At 38.7% G+C, this 19,933-nt stretch overlaps 2 protein-coding genes across 2 annotated transcripts; one reads left to right on the top strand and one right to left on the bottom strand.

Moving 5' to 3' along the window:
- Nucleotides 1–803: 803 nt before the first annotated feature.
- Nucleotides 804–7,745, bottom strand: CCDC122 (coiled-coil domain containing 122). Its single transcript, XM_059467003.1, has 4 exons — nt 7,620–7,745; nt 5,692–6,090; nt 4,427–4,543; nt 804–968 (listed from the first exon to the last, which is right to left on the bottom strand). Exons 1-4 carry the CDS (start codon nt 7,731–7,733, stop codon nt 804–806), a joined length of 795 nt encoding a protein of 264 aa, XP_059322986.1. The 5' UTR covers nt 7,734–7,745.
- A 2,358-nt stretch (nt 7,746–10,103) lies between these two features.
- LACC1 (laccase domain containing 1) lies at nt 10,104–17,707 on the top strand. Its single transcript, XM_059466345.1, has 6 exons — nt 10,104–10,204; nt 13,474–14,069; nt 14,629–14,810; nt 15,301–15,466; nt 16,053–16,278; nt 16,727–17,707. Exons 2-6 carry the CDS (start codon nt 13,502–13,504, stop codon nt 16,899–16,901), a joined length of 1,317 nt encoding a protein of 438 aa, XP_059322328.1. The 5' UTR covers nt 10,104–10,204; nt 13,474–13,501; the 3' UTR covers nt 16,902–17,707.
- Nucleotides 17,708–19,933: the final 2,226 nt, after the last annotated feature.

Raw genomic sequence — 19,933 nt, 5'->3', positions numbered from 1 at the left:
CTTTGTCATTTATGTTGAATCATCTTAGATAATTAAGCACTTAGATGTTAGATATTAGTTAAAATCTTCCAGACAATAAATTCCTCTATCATCAATCTATAATGCATTCATGTTTCTTGAGGGTGAGTTGTTCCATTTTACAAGCTGCCCAGATGTAGTACCTACTCACTCCTCTTTGCTAACATCTATTAGACCAGCTGAAGTCAGATGATTTGAAGTCCAGTTTGGAGCGTACTTGTTCCAAAGCCTTTTACAACTGGACAGCCTTTGGCCCCCATTCCAAAACATCCTAGCATACTGTAACATCTTCTATGTGAGTTTCCCACAGAGCAAAATACGGGCCATTAAGATTTCAGAGTTCCTTAGCAAGTTGCAATAAAAAGGGATGTGGATAAAAGATAAAAGAACTTTGGTGTCTCAGGAGTGCAAATATATACCAATATTAATTTCTCTGTAGGAAAAGCAGCATATATCCCAACATCCGGAGACCAAGTGAGATATAAAGGGACTTCCCAAATCTTGTTTGGCTGACTTATAACTTTTTAGATAAAACTGACATATATTTTGAAAACACCTGGAAGTGTCACAAATTTTCTTCCTGAACAACTAAGTTATTCCTGAACAGCTAACTCATTATTGTGGCTATTAGTTTGGGCCACAAAATGAAAGAGAGAAAAATATTAAAAAGAAAGAAATCACTGAGGCCTGGCCCAGTTATCAGGCTATTTAAGATTTCTAGCATTTCCAGAAAAAAAACCACTGCCTGGAAAAGATTACGTGCATTCTATTCTTTGTTAAGTTTGTTACATGATGTTTTGTAACTCTGCTACTCCAAGACATTTTCTTAGTTCTGCAGCCTTCTTCTCCAACTGCTGAATGTTCCAGTGCCATTGTCTTTTATTTGATTGGACTTTGTTCAGTTGGCAATGCAAACGTTTTAATATAGCATCATATCTCTTATTCTGTACCTAAAAAGAAAAAAAAAAAAGCCTTCATAAAATCATTCCAGTAAAACTATTTACAGAGGTGAGTTCAGCTCAGGAATGGGTCTGGACAGACACATCCTTTTTGGAGGGTTCCATATGATTACATACACTTGTACTAACTACAGTCATGGAATGCATGCAAACCATTCCTAGCAGAAATCCCAAAGCCTACCAACCAACAGAAACACTGCAAACAGCACACAGTAAATCTTAGTACCAAGAAAACCTGTACCCCTGCCTGCTTGTCCTGCCTGCATGAATTGCCTCACAAAGTGCCGTGCCACGCCTCTGTTTGCCACTCACGCCAGAGGCCCCTTTTAATTCAGCCCCTGCTCCAGTCCTGCGTGGCCCTCAAGCATTCATCTGACCTATTTCAGATATCTGGTTTAGGACATGAATCATGCCTCACTTTCCCATTAAGGAAAGAAAAGCTCTGTCCTACTAAGACCTTAAGTGTGGAGGTCAGTGTGGATATCTGCTCTGCAGATGTTTAAAATTTACCAAAGTTAATACCACCCAAGGACAGCATGTCACATCTCTGGCAAGGCTTTACATGTGGAAGATTCGAGGCTCCAAAATGAGAGGTGAGAAAGAAGAAATTTTCATTCTTTGACAAGCATGTTTGGGTATAAATGGGAATGTAAATGAGGTAACCTTGCTGACTGTAGTAGCACCTTTGTAGCTGCACTGCATTTAAAATGGCACTTTTATTAGGCAATACTGCGGCAATGCAGGACTGTCAATTCTGCCCTCATTGCTGCTTTATGTGGAGAAGTAAATTTGCATTCTGAAGTGTTAAAAGAATGAAACACTCACTGCAATAAAAATGGAAATAATGAGCATTCCCTTAATGAAATTTGGGCTTACTTACCCTAGTTTAAATGGCATATGAGTGGTAGTGTATAATTACTCTTGTGTCTACTTATTGAAGATTCATTACATTGTATTTCACATGCACATGATGATGTACAGCTGCATCAGAACTCACAGCACTGTTGGTGACTTCCTGCAAATCTCACTGCCTAAATTTCACAAATAACTAGGAAACTGGCTCACTGGTGTTCTATAAACTGCCTTATTTTATTGGTGATGGCTTGCTACCTCATGTTACCTCATTGCCTCCATGTTACCTCACTCACCACTATAATTGTTTGCAACTTTTTGAGGGATGCTGTCAGATTCACTCATCTGAACGAGTGCTTGGGGCATCTGCATCACTAGGACTGCACTGTACAACACTGAAACATCTATGATCAATATTATCTGCTTTTTTTAGAAATGCCTCTCTAGCATCATTATTGGGAACAGTCTGACATCTGCTGAGGGAGGGAGCACTAATATGATTACTGGAGACAGGGAAGGGACAACATTGTGCTTTCTATTGGATCTTGTGTACACGAAAGTCAAACATTAGAAAAAAATTGTCTGGGCATTCAGGGTATCTCCACCACTAGGGTTGTTTAAGGACAGGATAGGCAAGTATCTGCCAAGAGTAATACAGTCACACACTGGCATTGGGGAAAGAGGGCAGCAGGGGAATAGACAGTCTTTTGGGTAGGGATTTTTTTTAATTACTTCTACATAACAACAAAATTTCAATTATTTGTGGATATCTTGAATTATCCTTATGACCGAAGCCTTGACCCTGCACAGATAACCACCCTGATTTATTGCTGACAACCTTGTCCAATGCTGGGAACAGGATCTGCTTTTCAAGAAATGGGTGAAGGGGCTAGTGCTCAGGAAAAAGAATAAGAAAAGGTTCACAGGCTGCTTTAAGAGTCACAGAATATGCTGAGATGGAAAGGACCATCAAGACCATCAAGTCCAACTCCTGGCCTTGCACAGGACATTCCCAAGCGTTGCACATGTGTCTGAGAGCATTGTCCAAATGCTTCCTGAACTCTGTGAAGGCTTGGTGCTGTGACCACTTCCCTAGGGAGGCTGTTCCAGTGTCCAACCACTCTGTGGGTGAAGAACCTTTTCCTAATGTCCAACCTGAACCTCCCCTGACACAGCTTCAGGCCAGTCCCTCAGATACTGTCACTGTCACCACAGAGCAGAGATGCTTCTTTCGCCCTCACAAGCAAGTTCTAACTGCAATGAGGTCTCTGCTCATTTCCTCTCCTCCAGGCTGAACAAGACCAAGTGACCTCAGATGCTCCTCCTATGGCTTCCCCTCCAGGCCCACCTTAGCTGCCCTCCTTTGGATGCTCCAAACAATTACATCAAGTGCCACCAGTCTGTAGCTGAATTCCACCACTGCAGCTCAATGAAACCTCTTCCATGTGCCTAGTATCTCACTTTATTCCTGCGCTTGACTTGAGTATTCTTTTCCAAGTTGTGCTGATGACTGCTGGGTATAAATGTGTCTGTCTATCCACTGTCAGTTCTTATATTAAAAACTGGACTGTTTTCAGGAGAGTTCTTAATAGAAAATAATACCCTGAAAGGCTTTGGGTTTGAACCTGCTTCCTTCTGAGATAGAAAGAATATATAATGCAAACAACTGAAGAACAAAAGTGAAGATTAACCTTCTCTATTTAATTAAATTGATTTTGATAAGAGAACTTTATTTTTAGGCTACCTAATTTAACTTTGGATTTAGAGAATTTTCTTAAGAGGATGTTGCCTTGGTAATAAAAAATTTTCTCAAATGCTGACTAGCAGATCTATTCTAAAGCAGCTGTGTTTTACTTTTCAGGTTAAAAATTCTCTCTGTTCACTGTCACATGAAAAAAATGATTCTTTCTTCCTCCTACATTTTAAAAAGGGCAATAGACCTAACCTTAAATCACTTAATCTTTATATAATTAAGCTTTGCTCATTAAATTTTGTGGCATTTATTTAAACTGACAAGATAAATGGTAAGAAACTTCCAAATTAAAAATTTTCTAAGGGTATTTTAGTAAGGAACAAAATGAAAAATATAGTTCAATTATTTAAAAGACAAGCTTTTAACTATTGATTAGAATTTTAAATTATCAGCTAATTAGGAGCTGTTGTGTTATTCCTAATTTAATGCCAGCTTAAATTAGGGAGATTCATAGGAAGTCCACTTTCCTGGTGCATTTTAGTCTCCCACTGATGAGTTATCAAGTCATGAAAAATCAAGTCAGCAGTGAAATGTAAAGTATTTCAGAAATATCACACAAATTTTAAAATGTGCAGTTGCTTTACTACTATTCAGTGACCTCTTCTTTTTCAAGGAATCCAAAAGTTCACATATGAAGTCCTTCTGAAAAGACTTCAGAAAAAAAGTGTTCTTCACAATTAAGTTCTGAATTTTAGAAAGACTATCAGAATTTAAGACAGCATCATTACTACATATACTTTAACAATGTATAGCCAGCGCTGCTGTATAAAGTACTTCAAACTTCATTTGCATTATCTACATTCCATCAGGAGAACTGCAATTAAATTTTATCCCAATGACTCACCTCAATTTCCTTTCTAAGCTTAGCATGCTTTTTTTTCTCTTCTTCCAGCAGATCTCTTTTTTTATTGATCAAATCTTTCAATGTTGTGACTTCACTTTTTAAATGTGTGATTTCTTCCTGCAGATGAAAGTCAAGATACAGAAATTCACTCCCTGAAATGTTGCACAGTTCATCTAATATATTTATTAAAATTGTCTCATCTAAACAGTCTCAGTTAATGGAGATGGGATAAAGGTCTATAATAAGCAGTTTCACAATAAACCTATTAATACTAATTAAAATTATAATAATTTAGGATGGGTAATTAAAAGTTATTTATTAAATATTTTATCACATGGTTCTACACCTGTAAGAATGTATACTCTTGATCTGAAATATAAGAACTAAAACAATACAGGATTTTGAGCTCAATTTGCTGGTCTTTATTTAAAGTGCAGTTAACTGCAAAATGGAAGAATAGTGTAATATTTTAGATATATTTTTCTTTCTCATAGGGAAATACAATATTAATTAGTCTTTATTTTTCAGTATTGAAAGATCTGTTGTACAAACAAATTTTCATCAACTTACATTAACAGAATACTATCAAATTTTCAATAATGCAAGTTACATCAAATTTAAATCAGTGGTCCCCTTTCAACTTCATACTTGTGTTTGTCCATATATTGGCAAAATTCCACGGTGAAAAATTCCTGTGTAGTTGTTATTAGTAAAAATTGTAATTGGGTCAAGTAAAACCAACAGTGTTAGATTAGAATACCAAACATGTTTTTTCTCTCTTCTTATTTCTATCACCATCTCATCAAATCTACCTCCTGTTGGCAAACAGCTCAAATTTATTTTGTTGACAGTAAAGTGTAAAGAATATGATGTTCTTACCTGTAACAATATGGCAAAAGTTTAAAGAATATTGTGTTCTTACATGTAACAATATGGCAATCTTCACAGAATTCTGAAAAGTGTCCATGTAAATTTATCCAATGATAAAGCTTAACTTACAGTTGTGTAATATTTTCATATTTGAGTTCATTCGAACACACAGTATAAATATTTTTTACAATATTACACAGATAACAATACTGATATTTTTAACTGGATATTGAACTAAAAATTTTTCCAATTAATGCAGCATTATGAATTACCTATATTCCCTTGTACTCAGTCCCTCATGAACCATAGACATATTAGACAAAATAACTATATTATATGAATGATATCAAAATTATTTCACATAAAAGGAACTAATCAAAAAGGAAATATCATACTTGCACTTGTTTTATAACAGATCCTTCTGGATTCTGCAGATCACATTTTAATTCCTCTTTCTTTGCCTTTAATTCTTCCACAACCGCTTTCTTTTCAGCAAGTTCAATCATAATTGGCAATTTACTTTCCATCTCCCAAAAGAGATGTTTATGATCCTTTATTTTTTCCCGATATTCATTATTTCGTGCAAGTTTCATCTCAAACTCCTCTTGTATTGTTTCTGCATCACACCTCAATTTTAAATTTTCAGAATACAGGGCTCTGACTTGGGCCTCCAGATTTTCACAGCGATATTTTGTCACTTCTGTGGCATCGTCTTGCAGATGTATCTCCCTTTCTGTTGTCTTCGTTTCTAACAGAACAGAATTCATTTCTTTTTCTAGTTCCTGGCACTTTGCCTGTAAAATATTTCAGTGTTCACTTAAGAATTTTTTTGTAGAAAGATATTAAGTGTCTAGTTAAACACTGTAATTTATATTTACTCAACAGCCTTTTTTTCACTTGTCTAATGTGGTTTGAATGGAAGATAATTAGACTTATATTTCTTAATATCATCATCTTAGAGGCACAATGTAAGAACACTATCTTAGTCTTCTCCCCTTAGATTGAGTCTAAAATATTAAATAAGATACCTTTGAACTCACTTTTAAATACCTCACAGTTGCAAGATAGATGCCAAAAATCCCTTGAAAACCTATACAGACACATAGAGGGGTGTGTCTGAGAGGTGATGGAGCTTAACTAGACTGTTCAACTGAGGTTTTTAATCCTGACTTCATCACAGTAGTAGCTGGGAGTTGAATTAATCACAGCTTTTTTCAATTCCATATGAAATATCTATCTAGTCCTAAAAAGGCATCTACATCATCTCACTGAGGAGAAGTGAACAAAACCAGGAAGCAGTACTTCAAACTATCATAAGAAATTACAGAATCATCAAGCCTGGAAAAGACCTTTCATTACCTAGGGCTCTAAAGTTCTCTGGGTCTGTTTTAAAACAGATACATAATTTTAAATTGTAAGATCACAAATTATTGTTGCAGTATCATCAGACTATATTTTGGGATACAGGACAAAGCTTCTTGTAAAGTATGGCAAGTCCACTGGCATTCCTAAAAATACAAGATTTCACTGTTACTTCAGAAATTTTATTTTTGTGCAAAATTTCAAATATCAATTATTTCAGTTGTAGACCTATGCACAGATGTTATAATTGGAACAGTACTATTTCCATTTGTGTTCTTCCATCCTCAAAAATGTCAATTGGAATCATCTTTTCTCAGACTTAAAAGTAAGTTTCTCAATAGAAACTTGATCTTGAAGGTTAAACAGTAATTGAAAGCTTAATAAAAGACAAAAAAAATGATCACAGAGTCTTCACAAAAACTACACATGCCCAGTGCTCTACAAAATAGTACCAAGTAATACCAGTGTTTAATGGCTACTTAAGATACACACTTCAAACATAAGGGGGGAAAAAGTATTTTGTGTCAAAAAAGATGCTAAGAAAAAAAATTATACAGTGTGGTGAAAATCTGAAAAAAAAATTAATTTTTAAAATCCTTCCCCCACAATTTCTTAGGAAATTATTATTTATTTTTTTTTAAATCAAAAAGCTATGACTCTGCATTTAGTTGTTGTGGGTTCACTTTGTGGGTTCAGCCCAGTATTTTTGTTTTGTTTTGTTCAAGTAACAAACCAACGTTTCACCGGCTGTAATGAACACTTAGCTGTGTTGTGGCCTTAAAAACAAAAGTACACACCCCCAGTTTTGGCTGAGCCTGAATGCCACACACAGGAACAGAAGAGCTGTCTTACACTTGAATGCACTCGTCCATTAAGTACCACCAGCTTCTCTTGTTCAAGGAAATACTTCTTCATCAAATGAAAACTAATTGATTTAAGTACTCTAAACAAGGTTTATTACCTGCAATAGGAAAAGAACTGCTTTGCTTTTTTCTATGTCTGATGCCTGTGACTGCTGTTGCTCTGCAACTCGTTTTACAACTTCAGCTAGGGATGGGGAATTTTCCTTGGCCATTTCAGGCAGAAGTGATGAACTGGAGGGATAGAAAAGAAGTGAATTGCTTTATCTTCTTTCAATTTAGTTCTTGTAGACAAAACAATATTGAGGGCTGTGCCGTGGGATCGCAGGTCGAGCCATTTATTTCATTTGGTTCATTTTTAATTAGCAAGAACAGGTTACTCGAAGCTAATCACTGAGAATTAGAACACTTTCTTGCAGAATCTCATAAAATAAACCTGCGATGTGATACTACGATGTTCTTCCTGCTTCTCTGCAGAGCAGACCGTCAGTTTGTGAGCAAAGTCCTAACTTTTTAAAGTACCCTTAGAGCATCTTAAATGCCCGAGGCCGCGCTCCCGCCTTCCTCCCGAGTCCCGGCCGCCACACGGCACCCGCAGCGCTCTCCGGGCCGCCGCCCCTCAGGCCGCCGCTCCTCGCCGCCGCCCGGGCCTGCGGCAGCCCAGGGGCACGGGGAGCCGGGAGAGGGGCTGATCCCGCCGGGAGAGGGGCTAATCCCTCCGGCAGAGGGGCTGATCCCGCCGAGAGCAGGGCCGGTCCCTGCGGGAGCCGGAGGGAACACGGCGGGAGGGATCCCTTCGGGAACGCGTGGCGGTCGCACCACCCGCGGCGGTGGCGCCGCCCGGCTCGGCGGTGCCTGAGGGCGTCCTGCTCCGCGCCCTTTGCTCCCCGGCTCCCCGAGTTACCCATTCACTGGATTAGACTGCACTTGCTGCCATCACTTCTTTTGCAGAGAACATCCAGTTTTCCCAAGCACCACTGGGTTACGAAGGACAAGAGATGTGGCCCAGTTTCTTCTGGCCTATGCCATGCCCTGCTCTGTAGTCACGGACTTGTCTCTGCCCCGCTTGTACTCCTCTAAGCAATTGCAGGGAATTTGAACCCCAAATCGCATTATTTTTATAATTCGATTTTTAAATTTACCTATTTTGTATTTTTTATATTTTTATAACAGATTTAACTTTAAATTACAAATATTATATGTTATGTTAACCAACTTAATTATATGTATTATATATATTAATCAATTTACATATATAAATAAATATAAAACATACAAATAAATATAACACTTATACACTATACTTATACTTACTTATATATTTGTAACAACTATTTTTTAAACTAATAGCTCATCTCTGCATATGACCTATTTATTTAATCCCTTTTCTAAAGTGCCATAAGCTAAATATAGTATTTCATTCATTTGTCATTTTTCAATATTGTTTTGTACCCTGAATATTTTCTGTCCTTTTCCTTCTCAGCATTCTGCACCAAAAATAACACCAGTAATTACTTTTACTTCCTTAGTCTGGCTGAAGGAAAGAAAATTATTGTATTGGTTTCTCTCCACCAAGCAGCTCCTCTGTTAATTTTTAATGACCTCGCTCGGTCACGTTTGGCAGTGGGATGGAAAGCCTCAGAAATGACCGACTTTTGCAAACTTCAGGAAAAGAGATGTCTGGGTAAGGAGGGACAAGATTGCGTCATCAGTCCCGTTCAGGAAGGAGAACCAGGATTCAGCTCTCATCCCTCTGTCCAGCACATGCTGAACAGAATAGCAGGAGGGGAAATCGCAGAGCACTCACCGTGTGTGGTTTGGACCTGGCAGAAATGTAGGTTTACTGTGGTTGCAGGGAAAGGGGGAACAGGAGACAGCATTTTATATGGGAAATCAGACTTTATTAATTCCTCTGTCCCTTAAAAATTACTGTCCTTTTTTTCTTGCCCCTTTCTTCCGTTGTCATGTACTTAACAGTCGTGACTATGATTTTAACGCAGCTGAGGAAGTGTATTTACTATCTTTTGATTCTTGCACAAAGCCTGATCTCAATCCCTCACTTCCTTGCTAGCCTTTTAACCTTCGCATTATCCTGTCAAAGGATTAAGACTTCTTCACTTAGCTGTGTGAAATTCCCAACTGCTGCAAGGAGAAATTGCCATCCTCATTGGGGACCTGTGGCCCCAAAAGCTGGCATTGTGTAACCTCTCTGCGTAGATCCAGATTACACTCCTTCGTGGCTGGCTGCCAAATTCTTCAGTGAAGAAAGTTTCAGCTTAGAAAAGGAAACTCCTCTGCTCTGCATTAGTTTTCCTTTACCTTCTTTGCGGGGTTGTCGTGTTTGGCCGCGCCGTGTGTTTGGGAGCTGGTTTGTGGTTGTGCAAAGCCGGCGCAGCAGAAGGAGGTGTGATCACAGCAGAGCTAACGCCGCTTCCGCGTTCAGCGCTCCCCGGGCACTTGTTCATCGTGCTGTGCCTTGCAGTACAGTTTGTTCTTTCCGGTGTAGCCAGCAGCAAAGCACGGTCCAGTCAAAAAGAAGAAATACAGGTTCCTTTACGTAGGGTAGGAATTTCCAGCTTGTGCAAGTCAGCTCCGAGATTGAAAGAAGTGCGATATATAAAGCTGGAAATGTCTGTGTATTTTGTCAGAGGGTACCTTTCAGAATGCAATAGGATTGTCCACCTGTGTAAGTAAACTCCTGTGTTTATGAAAACTGCGTGTGCTTCAGTATTTTCATTGTATGTGGTGATTTCTGCTTCTTCAACCTTGCCTAAAATAAACTAGGTTAAAAGAAGCAGAATGTTTTATTTGAATCCAGTTTAAGAACGTTAAATGTATTTCTTTTTCCCCTCTAGTTTTTGAATTTTCTTTTTTATGTTTGCTCTTGTTGAAATTTTACACACGTGCTATTATCTCTGTTCATTTGGGCCGCTTCAATGACCTGTTTTCTTTCTCAGGGCATCTCTCTCTGGCAGATATTAAATATCTCCTGCTATTTTAATTTTCAAAAAATTATGTCTGTTCTCTCAGTTTCTCTTCTAATATAAAATGACCAGCAGGATTCAAAGATGCAGGAAATTGTTAGCAATCTTTTCTTGGCCAGCAGTGCACTTTTAGAATTAGATTTCTGGGGTTCTTGAAAATTGCTTTTTTGCATCTCTCTTCCACCCTGGACTGTCTCTTCTCTGCAGCTTGGTTTTATTTCCTTCATTTTTCTTTTTCTGTATTCATTTTGCTTTTCTGCTTTTTTCCTCTTGTTACCTTCCTCACTTCTCACATTGTTATTTATCATTTTCTTTGACCTACTTTTTTGATATCTGTGCAAGAAATTCTCATAACCTCCAAACGTTTGTACTGTCAGTTTCAGGAAGTGAGAAAACAGCTAATGGGTGGCCTTGGCTTCAAGTTTGTGCAAGTGTTTGTCATGAATTGTGTACCAAAACTATCAACTCCTTAATAAATGTACTTATTCTTTTGGATGTGGCTTCAATGGAACACTGGGACTGTAGATCATGTTAATTAAAACCTGAATAACCATAAATTCATCTCCCATAAGCTAAAACATTGCTGTGCTTGGCAAGCATGTATTTTGAGAAGGGTGGTTTTTTGGAGTGACTTAGAAAAGAATCAGTTTTGCTATGATTGTAAGCAGATCTATTCTGACACCACTGTCCTCACAAGGACTCTGTGATGCAAAGCTGGAAGGATATGAGGATGAATCAGCCCCATTGTTCCTATGTGTACATCCCAATAATTGCCCCTAAGGAGTCTTTGCAATGCATACACAACTTAATAACAATGTATGCAATCAAACACTTTCCTTCCACCTTTTCTTTGGTGGTATTTTTCTGGGCAAGTAAAAGAACAGCAACGAGCTCTATTTACCTTCCACTACTGACATATCTGAAGTGGAGCAATTACCTCATTTTGCACTACACCCCTCTGTTGTGCTGTCTTTCCTGGGACTATTTGCTGTACTGTGGCTGGGATGGTGTCACACTCAGACAGGCCTCCCACAGAGAGAGTGTCAGGGTAAAGAAGGAAATACTCTGATTTCCTAAGTCATGGTCTTTGGCACGAGTCTGTTTCAGCACTGTTTTCTTAGCAAGCTCTTTGCTCTAAAATCCATTATCAGCTGTGTGTAAATAATACTCTGAGCAAAATCAGGAGTCATAAATTCCTTGGCAGTTGCTTTTATTTGGTGTCACATTTTGATATTTTCAGCTCACCTGTTTTGATAGTCACCAATTAATCTTTGTAAGTGTTCAATTCGCAGAAAGGAAAACATCATTTTCAGTCAGGATTATTTTTCTTCCAGTCTGGGGGAAAGAACAATGAAGAAAATACAGAATTTTTTCTGTAAAACCTTCTCTAAATTAGCCATCTTTTAAAACCACAAAGGTCTTTGACCTCTCATTTAAGTGGAGAAAATTTGGGAGTCCAGAGACAAACATAAAATGCCAAGTAGTACATCACATATACCATAACAATAGGCCTCAAGTACACATGGAAGTAGTATTTTTGCAGGATAATGAAGTGATGTAAAGCCAGAACGTTAATGTGGTTACAGGAAACGGAGGTCTTGGGGTAGGAAAATTGTGCCAGGCATTATTTAGTGTGGTTAGCTCTGGTAGCAGAGCACTGATTTCAAAGACTTAAAAAGATTCTCAAGTACTTTGTTCCTGCAAAGATATGAATTATCCTACAAGTAAATAGTCATGCCCAATTTGTTGCTGTACAAAAAAAAAAAAAACAGATGGTGTTGAAAAATACTCTGAATTATTATAGGGTCTTAAAACTGTTGGTAAAGGTGCATATATTTCTCATAGATCAAGCATAGTGCTTAGTAATGAAATCTAAGTAGGGGTCTTTCAGGTTCCCAAAGCAGAGGGATCTAGCCTTTTGTTCCAAACCTCTGGATGCCTGCTCTGGAAACAGAAAGATTATCAGAGAGAGAAAAGAAAGACGTTTCTGAGAGAATATGTAAATTGGCCCCTCATAGCAACAGAGAGAAGAAAAGATGGATTGACGTGTTTCCACAGGTAGGCCTAGCTGGGCTTGGATCAACAAAGTTCAGGAAAGGAAAAAATCTAACACCAAAACTGGAATTACACCATGGACCACAAAACAAAATGTTAATGAAAGGATGATATTGGATAAGCTTAACACATCTTGATTTCAGCTGCAGAGTGCAGCTAGCAGAGTAAAAAAGCTGAGGTATGAAGTTGTGTACCATATTCTCTTGCTTTAATTTAGTTCTAAGTACTTCTTCCATTACTAGGTGAAGTTTCAGTAACCACTGCTGGGTTCTTGTGCATGCTGAAAAGAAGAACTATCCTGGTCACATGCTCCTTCACACAAAAGTCAAAAATTAGCAAGTCAATACTTTTGGAAATGCAGAAGGGAGAAGTACGAAAGGTCTTGTGAAGGCCTGTCGGGAAAAATGTCATTGCCCTCACAGCTCAGCACTCTACTGCCATGAACTCCACCTTAGATATGAGTATGTTAAACACCTCCAAAGAAATTTTTACAGAAACTCCTCCAGTCCCAGGAAGCTAAAGGACCTCTGTATTTGTTTGCATCATGGAAACTGGAGGACAGCCCATGAATCATGTCATGAAGATCCATTAGGCTAATGAGTGTTAATTGATTCAATAAATCTAATCTTATGTACCAACCTTTCATCATCCCTGACCTGGGAAAGACCTGAAGTAGGTAGGGTGGTAGGGAAATATCTAAATGCTTAAATAAATACATAATTATTCCCATTTCCTCTAGTTTTCTTTTGTTGGAATTTCTTTTGATGCTGGGAAAGCCTAAGTCAGTAATTAACTGCTATGTACCTTCTCTACACAGTATCACTGAATTAAATGCCATGACATGATTCTGTGTTCGGACTAACAGTGCTGTTATTGACTTTTTGTGTGTTTTTCTTGATTTGTTACTACTTGGCAGTTGGAGAAACCTTTAAATATCCTGGAATATGGTGGAAGCAGTACTGATAGATCTGTTCAGCTTCACAGCCAACTTGCAGAGCAACATCCAAGGATTACTACACAACACTCTGGAAGCTATTGAGAAATGCTCTTCCAGCCATGCTCCCTTTGTTTATGTCATGTGTTGCCAGAGGCAGGGGAGTGAAAGGAATGGTGAGCAAGAGTCCTTGCTTCCAGCTCTGAAAGGTTTTCAGAGTCTGAAGAGAAGACTGGAGGTGGTATGTGCTCAGACTACAGTTGCTGCTTTGTACACCGTCAAACAGAGACTGGATGAAAAAGACCTGAGCATTATTAAAGTTATTGTCCCTACCTTCAGAAAAGACTTAATGAAAGTATATATAGACCATCTCTTTACAGCAGTCTACCAGTTTGAATTTGAGGATTTACAGGTGGCACCTGACAGTGAAAGCCTGCAGATATCAGAACATCAGCATGAAGGGCAAATGCTTCCTTCACAGGACATGGCACTCATCCAAAGTGAGATTCAGATGTACTTGGAAAGCCTGCCAAGCCTGAAAGGGGAGCTCACCATCCTCAGATCTTCCCTGATCCCAGGTAAAGAGCTCCAGCTAACAGTTTTATAGAGACTTACCAAGCATACTTCTTCCAGGGTATTGCAAAATGACTAAGATTTGGAAATGCCTTCAGGCATCAAATAACTCTATATGATGTTGTAACAGTGTATAATAGTGTATAAAAGGAAGAAGTGTCCATAAAAATACAGCAAAAGTCTGGCAAGACTGTTTGAGGCCTGAACATGATCTGAGAAAAGACAGTCCTGGATTTAGGGAGGGCCGACCATAAAATCTACTCCTGTCTGTGTAGGAATTGCACACTTCAAGAGTTACCATCATAATTTGGAAAGGCAGGATAAGAGTTTCTGCTGGTCTGAAGCCCCAGACATTCCTGATGTCTTAGTGTCCCTGCTATGGCATGATTGTGAGCAAGAAGGAAATTAGAAATCCTTAAATTTAAATACCACAGCTAAATCTAAGGTAAAGCAATACTTTTACTTGATTGGCTGATTCCAGGTCACTTCAGTATAAACCCGTGTAATAGTTGGTTTGATCTTGTTTTGAAAGCAATTGTTTGTTGTGTTTTCTTGCCTTGGCAGATGATATTTTCTTACATGGGTTCACCACAAGGACAGGTGGGATCTCCTACATACCAACTCTAAGCTCCTGCAATCTCTTCAGCAGCTCCAAGCGCAGGGACCCACAAGTTGTTGTTAAAGAAAATCTCCGCCGGCTTGCTAATGCTGCAGGATTTAACCCTGAGGCTTTTCACAGAGTCAAGGTATCTTATAAAACAATGGATTCAAGTAAATGGCTGAGATATTCCTTCATGTATCACTGGCTAAATTGTAGGCATTGTTCTTATCTTTGTCAGCAAGAACCTGTGATAAGCAGGACAATTAAAGCATTTATGTGGGGGAATATGTGCAGCTTATCTGGGGGAATAGCCATCCAAACTATCAGCCATTTGTCACAATATAGAGAAGCAGCACTGATCCTTCCAAGTCTGTTCTAATATTTAACTTACCACAAAGCAGAATAATCAAATAAATGATCAGAGCACCTTCTCCTAAAAGAAAAATACACCATTGCTTTTATAGTGGCTTTCTACTGATACATCTTCATGGCATTTGAACAAGGGAGACCTGATTTCCATGCATAATCAGTTAATGCATAAGAGTGTTTCATGTCAAAGAAAAAACCTTGTATTAGTCAGAGCTGGGTTGTTTTGCAGCCATATCACTGTCCACATTCTGGTTTTGTTTTGACAGGTAGATCACGCTAATGCTGTGTGTATTGTGGGAAAGACAGAGCCTGACGACTATGATGGAATAGTTACAGATCAGAAGGGTGTCACGCTGGCAGCTCCAGGTGCTGACTGCATACCCGTGCTCTTTGCTGATCCTGTCCGAAGAGCCTGTGGTGCTGCTCATTCTGGTAGGAATTGCACTCCCTGTGCAATGCAGAGATTTCCTGGGACTCAAAATGAGATACAAGAACCCAAAGCTGGGCTTTCTTTTATCTGTTCCAAGCAATGACCAAGGGCAAACTTAGCTCCTGTCTATTCCAAAAAATATCTCTAGCTTGAGCCTGTTTTTTGGGGTTTTGTTCCCCCTAAAAACAACATTAAAACATAATAAAATATATTATAAAAATATATTTCTGACATATTTCAGTTGTATGCCCACTTAAATGTTTCAAACACTGAGGAGCTGTGAGGTATGCTCTAATTGCCCAAACCAGGACACCTGGAGAAAAAGAACTCTGGAATTCTAATCTAAACACCTGTCTCTGGTTTCCATCTCCACAAAATTATATTTGAAAACTGATTGCTGTTAATGTGAAATCTGGGGGGGAAGGGGGAGGCTTTCTAAGCTAATTTATTATTAGATATAATTATTTAATTTTAGGTGTAAATGCATCTCCTAATTTATACCTTTAATAATTGCATTTATTTTTAGCTGCTAGAAAATTAAAAAAGAAAATTTATACCAATTTTTTTTCAACTTCTCATCTCTCACAGGATGGAAGGGCACATTGTTAGGAGTGTCTATGGCCACAGTGAATGCTATGGTGTCTGAATATGGCTGTAACATGAAAGATATCCTTGTGGTGCTGGGTCCATCTGTGGGACCTTGCTGCTATAGACTCCCTCATGAATCAGCAAAAGAATTTCACAGAATTGATCCAAAATGTGTGAGACTATTTGACTCTGCAAATCCTTATATTGATATCAGAAGAGCAACAAGGTAAGCCTCCTGAGGGAACAAAAGATTAATTCCACATTTATTACAAATAATTATTTTGATACTGTATTGTTCAGCACTAATATGGTGAAGGTTCTCAACAAAGTACTCTCTAGTTCTTTCCTGATCAAGAAAGGATACTTTTGAATGAATGGTATTTGCTCACTTTTGCTGGATTTCAGTGATTATTTTATTGTTATACCATTACATATTGTTAGTCAATGGATTACAGACAAAAGTTCAAATTTAATGTGACTTTACAGGTTGCACGAAAGTAATTATTTTAGTCTAATACTGAAGAAAGAAACAAAAAAAGCAAATGAAAGCCCCAATCACAATATTGGCACAGTTTGTTCAGTTGGTGTTTGAGGTTCTGCCTTAATGATAGTGCCTTATGGAATGTGAGGATGTACAAACAGTAATATTTTCTGTTTCTCTTTTTTTTTTTCAGGATTCTTCTTGAGAAAGGTGGGATTCTTCCTGAGAACATCCAAGATGATTCTATCACAGACCAGAACCAAAACATAACTTTCTGTACTGCATGCCACCCTGATAAATTTTATTCTCACTTCCGTGATGGCACTAACTTTGGGACACAGATTGGCTTCATATCAATCAAAGACTGAGACAGTATCTCTTACTCTAGGACAGCATTTAGATAATAAGTCTGCTGCATTGTCTGGCATCCTGCTCTCCTCATAGAAGTTTTTCCTCCTTTCTTTCACAGACTTGTAGTAGGGAATCCATGGGTCTTGAGATTCTCCTGCTTGTTCCTTCCCTTGCCCTTCTGAGGCAAGAATAAGTACCTTTGGTGTGGGGAGAACAGTTCTTGTGTGAGACAGGGGGCAAAGGAAACAAGGACAACACATACCAGTGACAAAATCCTTCTGCAAGACCCAGACGCATGCTCCAAGTTTATGGATCATCCTTGACCAAATGTTTTCAGAAACCTCACTATCTTAAGGTGGTGGAAACCCAAAAACCACTAGTCTTCATTAGCTTCTGGTTGAGACTGCTGAATGATGCTAAGTATGACATTGCTAATACAGAAAGGGAAGCCAGTGTTGCATGTTAGCTGTTTGAGACACTCAACTTGAATAGTTTCAGCTGAAACCTTAAAAATTTTGTGCATGGGATTAATTTTCTCCTTTGGATTAGTTTAAAGAACTCCAAAATACTTACAAGAATTTTCCTATGGAAAATAACTTGACAATGAGAAGCAAGCAGGCTCCTTTGGAGCAGATATTGAAAGTGTATGAACTCTCACCCTTCTGTAATTTTTGGTTGTAGGAAAAGTAGGACTGAAACCCTTAATTTATGATGTATATATTCATGTCTTCTTAGTAATTTTTTTTCTTTAAACAGTGGTACTTTGATAATGTCATTGACACACTCTCAACAATGCCAAATTGTTCAATAAATATCTAAAAAAGTTACATGAATTTATCCTGAGTTAATTTTACTGACCAGTAGTTGGTCTTATGTGTCTTACTAAGCAAATTCTAAGTGTGCACTGTTTTCTTTTGGCCAGTAAAGATAATGCCTCTAGATTTTACAATAGACATGATGTCTTCTGACACGCAGGCAGTGAGGGATTGCTAACAGTAAAGCCGTGCTGATTGCGGCTTGCAGAGCTGCCAAGCACAAGCCTTGGGCCAGCGGCGCTCATGACGTGCTTTCTATTTTGGGTTCTGCGAGCCTTCCCCGCTCTGACTGCTCTGCCCACTAGAGGTCAGTGCTCGCTCGCGCTGCTCTTCCATCCTGGAGGCACGGATGGATGGATGGATGGATGGATGGATGGATGGATGGATGGATGGATGGATGGATGGATGGATGGATGGATGGATGGATGGATGGATGGATGGATGGATGGATGGATGGATGGATGGATGGATGGATGGATGGATGGATGGATGGATGGATGGATGGATGGATGGATGGATGGGGGTCCAAACCATGCGGTTTGCAAAGCACCGCACAGCACATGCTGCTACTTTTGCCTCTACAGCCATTTGCCAAGTTATTCTAATATCTGTGGTTGAGGAACAGTCTGTTTTCATTTTGATTCAGAGCTGACCGAATTAGACCGTTGTTTTCTGGAAGAACAGACATTTTTTAAAAAAACTTCCTTTTACCTGTAAATGGTGTGTCTGAGAAGAGTCTGGCTCTGAGTATGTTCCCTGGCTGTAACTATCTACGAAAAAATATGCTTCTGCCAACTATCTTACTTCTTCAGAAATATTATTCTTCTGCTGCTGTAGCCCTGCGGTCATTGACAATCTTCAGTTACCTTTTTAAAACTCCTCTATTGCTTTCACCATTCAGCTGGCTTCAAACCAGAGTCTCAGGATCCAACAGGGGCAACACTCACACTACTCAGTTTAGAGTTGCCAAGCACATTGCTGCATACCAGCTAATGGTGTGTATGGTATGCATTACGTGTATTATTGACTTGTTCTAAATATAGGACAGTATAATTATATGGAGACTGACAGGCTTATCTTGCTACACTAGTTAAAAACACCAACCTAACAGTCTACCGTTCCCTTTTAGTTCTGTCCCTTTGCCCTGATTTCTGTTCCACTTTATGGATACTGACTGACATAGCAGTGAGGTAAGAATCCTTCCTGAAGCTATAGGGGCAGTAGCACTACATGGCTTTCAGTCACTGCATTTAAAGCTCAGCCAAAGCTGAGTCCCCTTCACCTAACTCTTTTTCCTTGTGTATCAAGGGTATGCCATCAAAAACAGCTGAGTTACTTGGTTCTGCAAGGTACTTAGCAGCTGAAGATCATAGGGGCCCATATGCCTGCTGTTATCCCATCTCACCTCAAAGATGGCTTAAAACTAATACTTTTATTCTTGCAGTAACTACAAAGACCTCACAGTCCTGCTACTAACCACAGTTCAAATGCTCAACAGTATATTAGATCACATTAACATGATACTGAGAGTAAGCCCTGTCTTGTTCTTACCTGCTCAAGATTACAATAGAGATTTTATGTTTAGAAAAATACCATTCACACATCATGGTAAGGGTGTGCAAGCTGGAGAAAATATCAGAATGAGCAGGAACACCAAAGGCTTCACTTTTTGGAAGACAAATCATTACCACAATTGTTCTCTATTTTTTTTCTTTTATATTAATTACCTAGACTCTAAACCTTTCAAGACAGGAAACAGTCTTTTGCACATGGATGACTGAGGTGGAAAACTCCACGACCGATAAGAAAATATTGTAAGGTTCAGTCTCAAATCAGGCTAGGCTCTGAATCATTACTTCTTTCAAAAGTCCCTGCTACAAAGGCACTGTAATCCTGGTATTAAAAACAATAATTTGGAGGAGAGGCATGACAAGAAGGAGACTAGGCTGTTTCACATCTCCGTTTATTTACTTTTCATTCTTGCTGCTCACTGAAGGAGGCAAACACATTACCCCTGATTCACCACCTCTAGAGAAGCTCTTAAAATGCTTCATAAATTGTTCAGCTGTACCTAGCTAATTATCAGATCCCATTTATTAACCTAATATCCATTGAATTTATAAGCTGCATTTGCCCTATTATTATTATTAAATTACATTATTATTTATGATAATGGTGTGCCCTGAGGAGAACACACAAAATGATCACACTGAATATTGGTTTTGCTAGTTGTT

Source organism: Ammospiza nelsoni, chromosome 2, assembly GCF_027579445.1.
Source record: "Ammospiza nelsoni isolate bAmmNel1 chromosome 2, bAmmNel1.pri, whole genome shotgun sequence".
NCBI lineage: Eukaryota > Metazoa > Chordata > Aves > Passeriformes > Passerellidae > Ammospiza > Ammospiza nelsoni.
The sequence above is the reverse complement of the archived record's forward strand: the minus strand, read 5'-3'. Positions and strand labels throughout refer to the sequence as shown.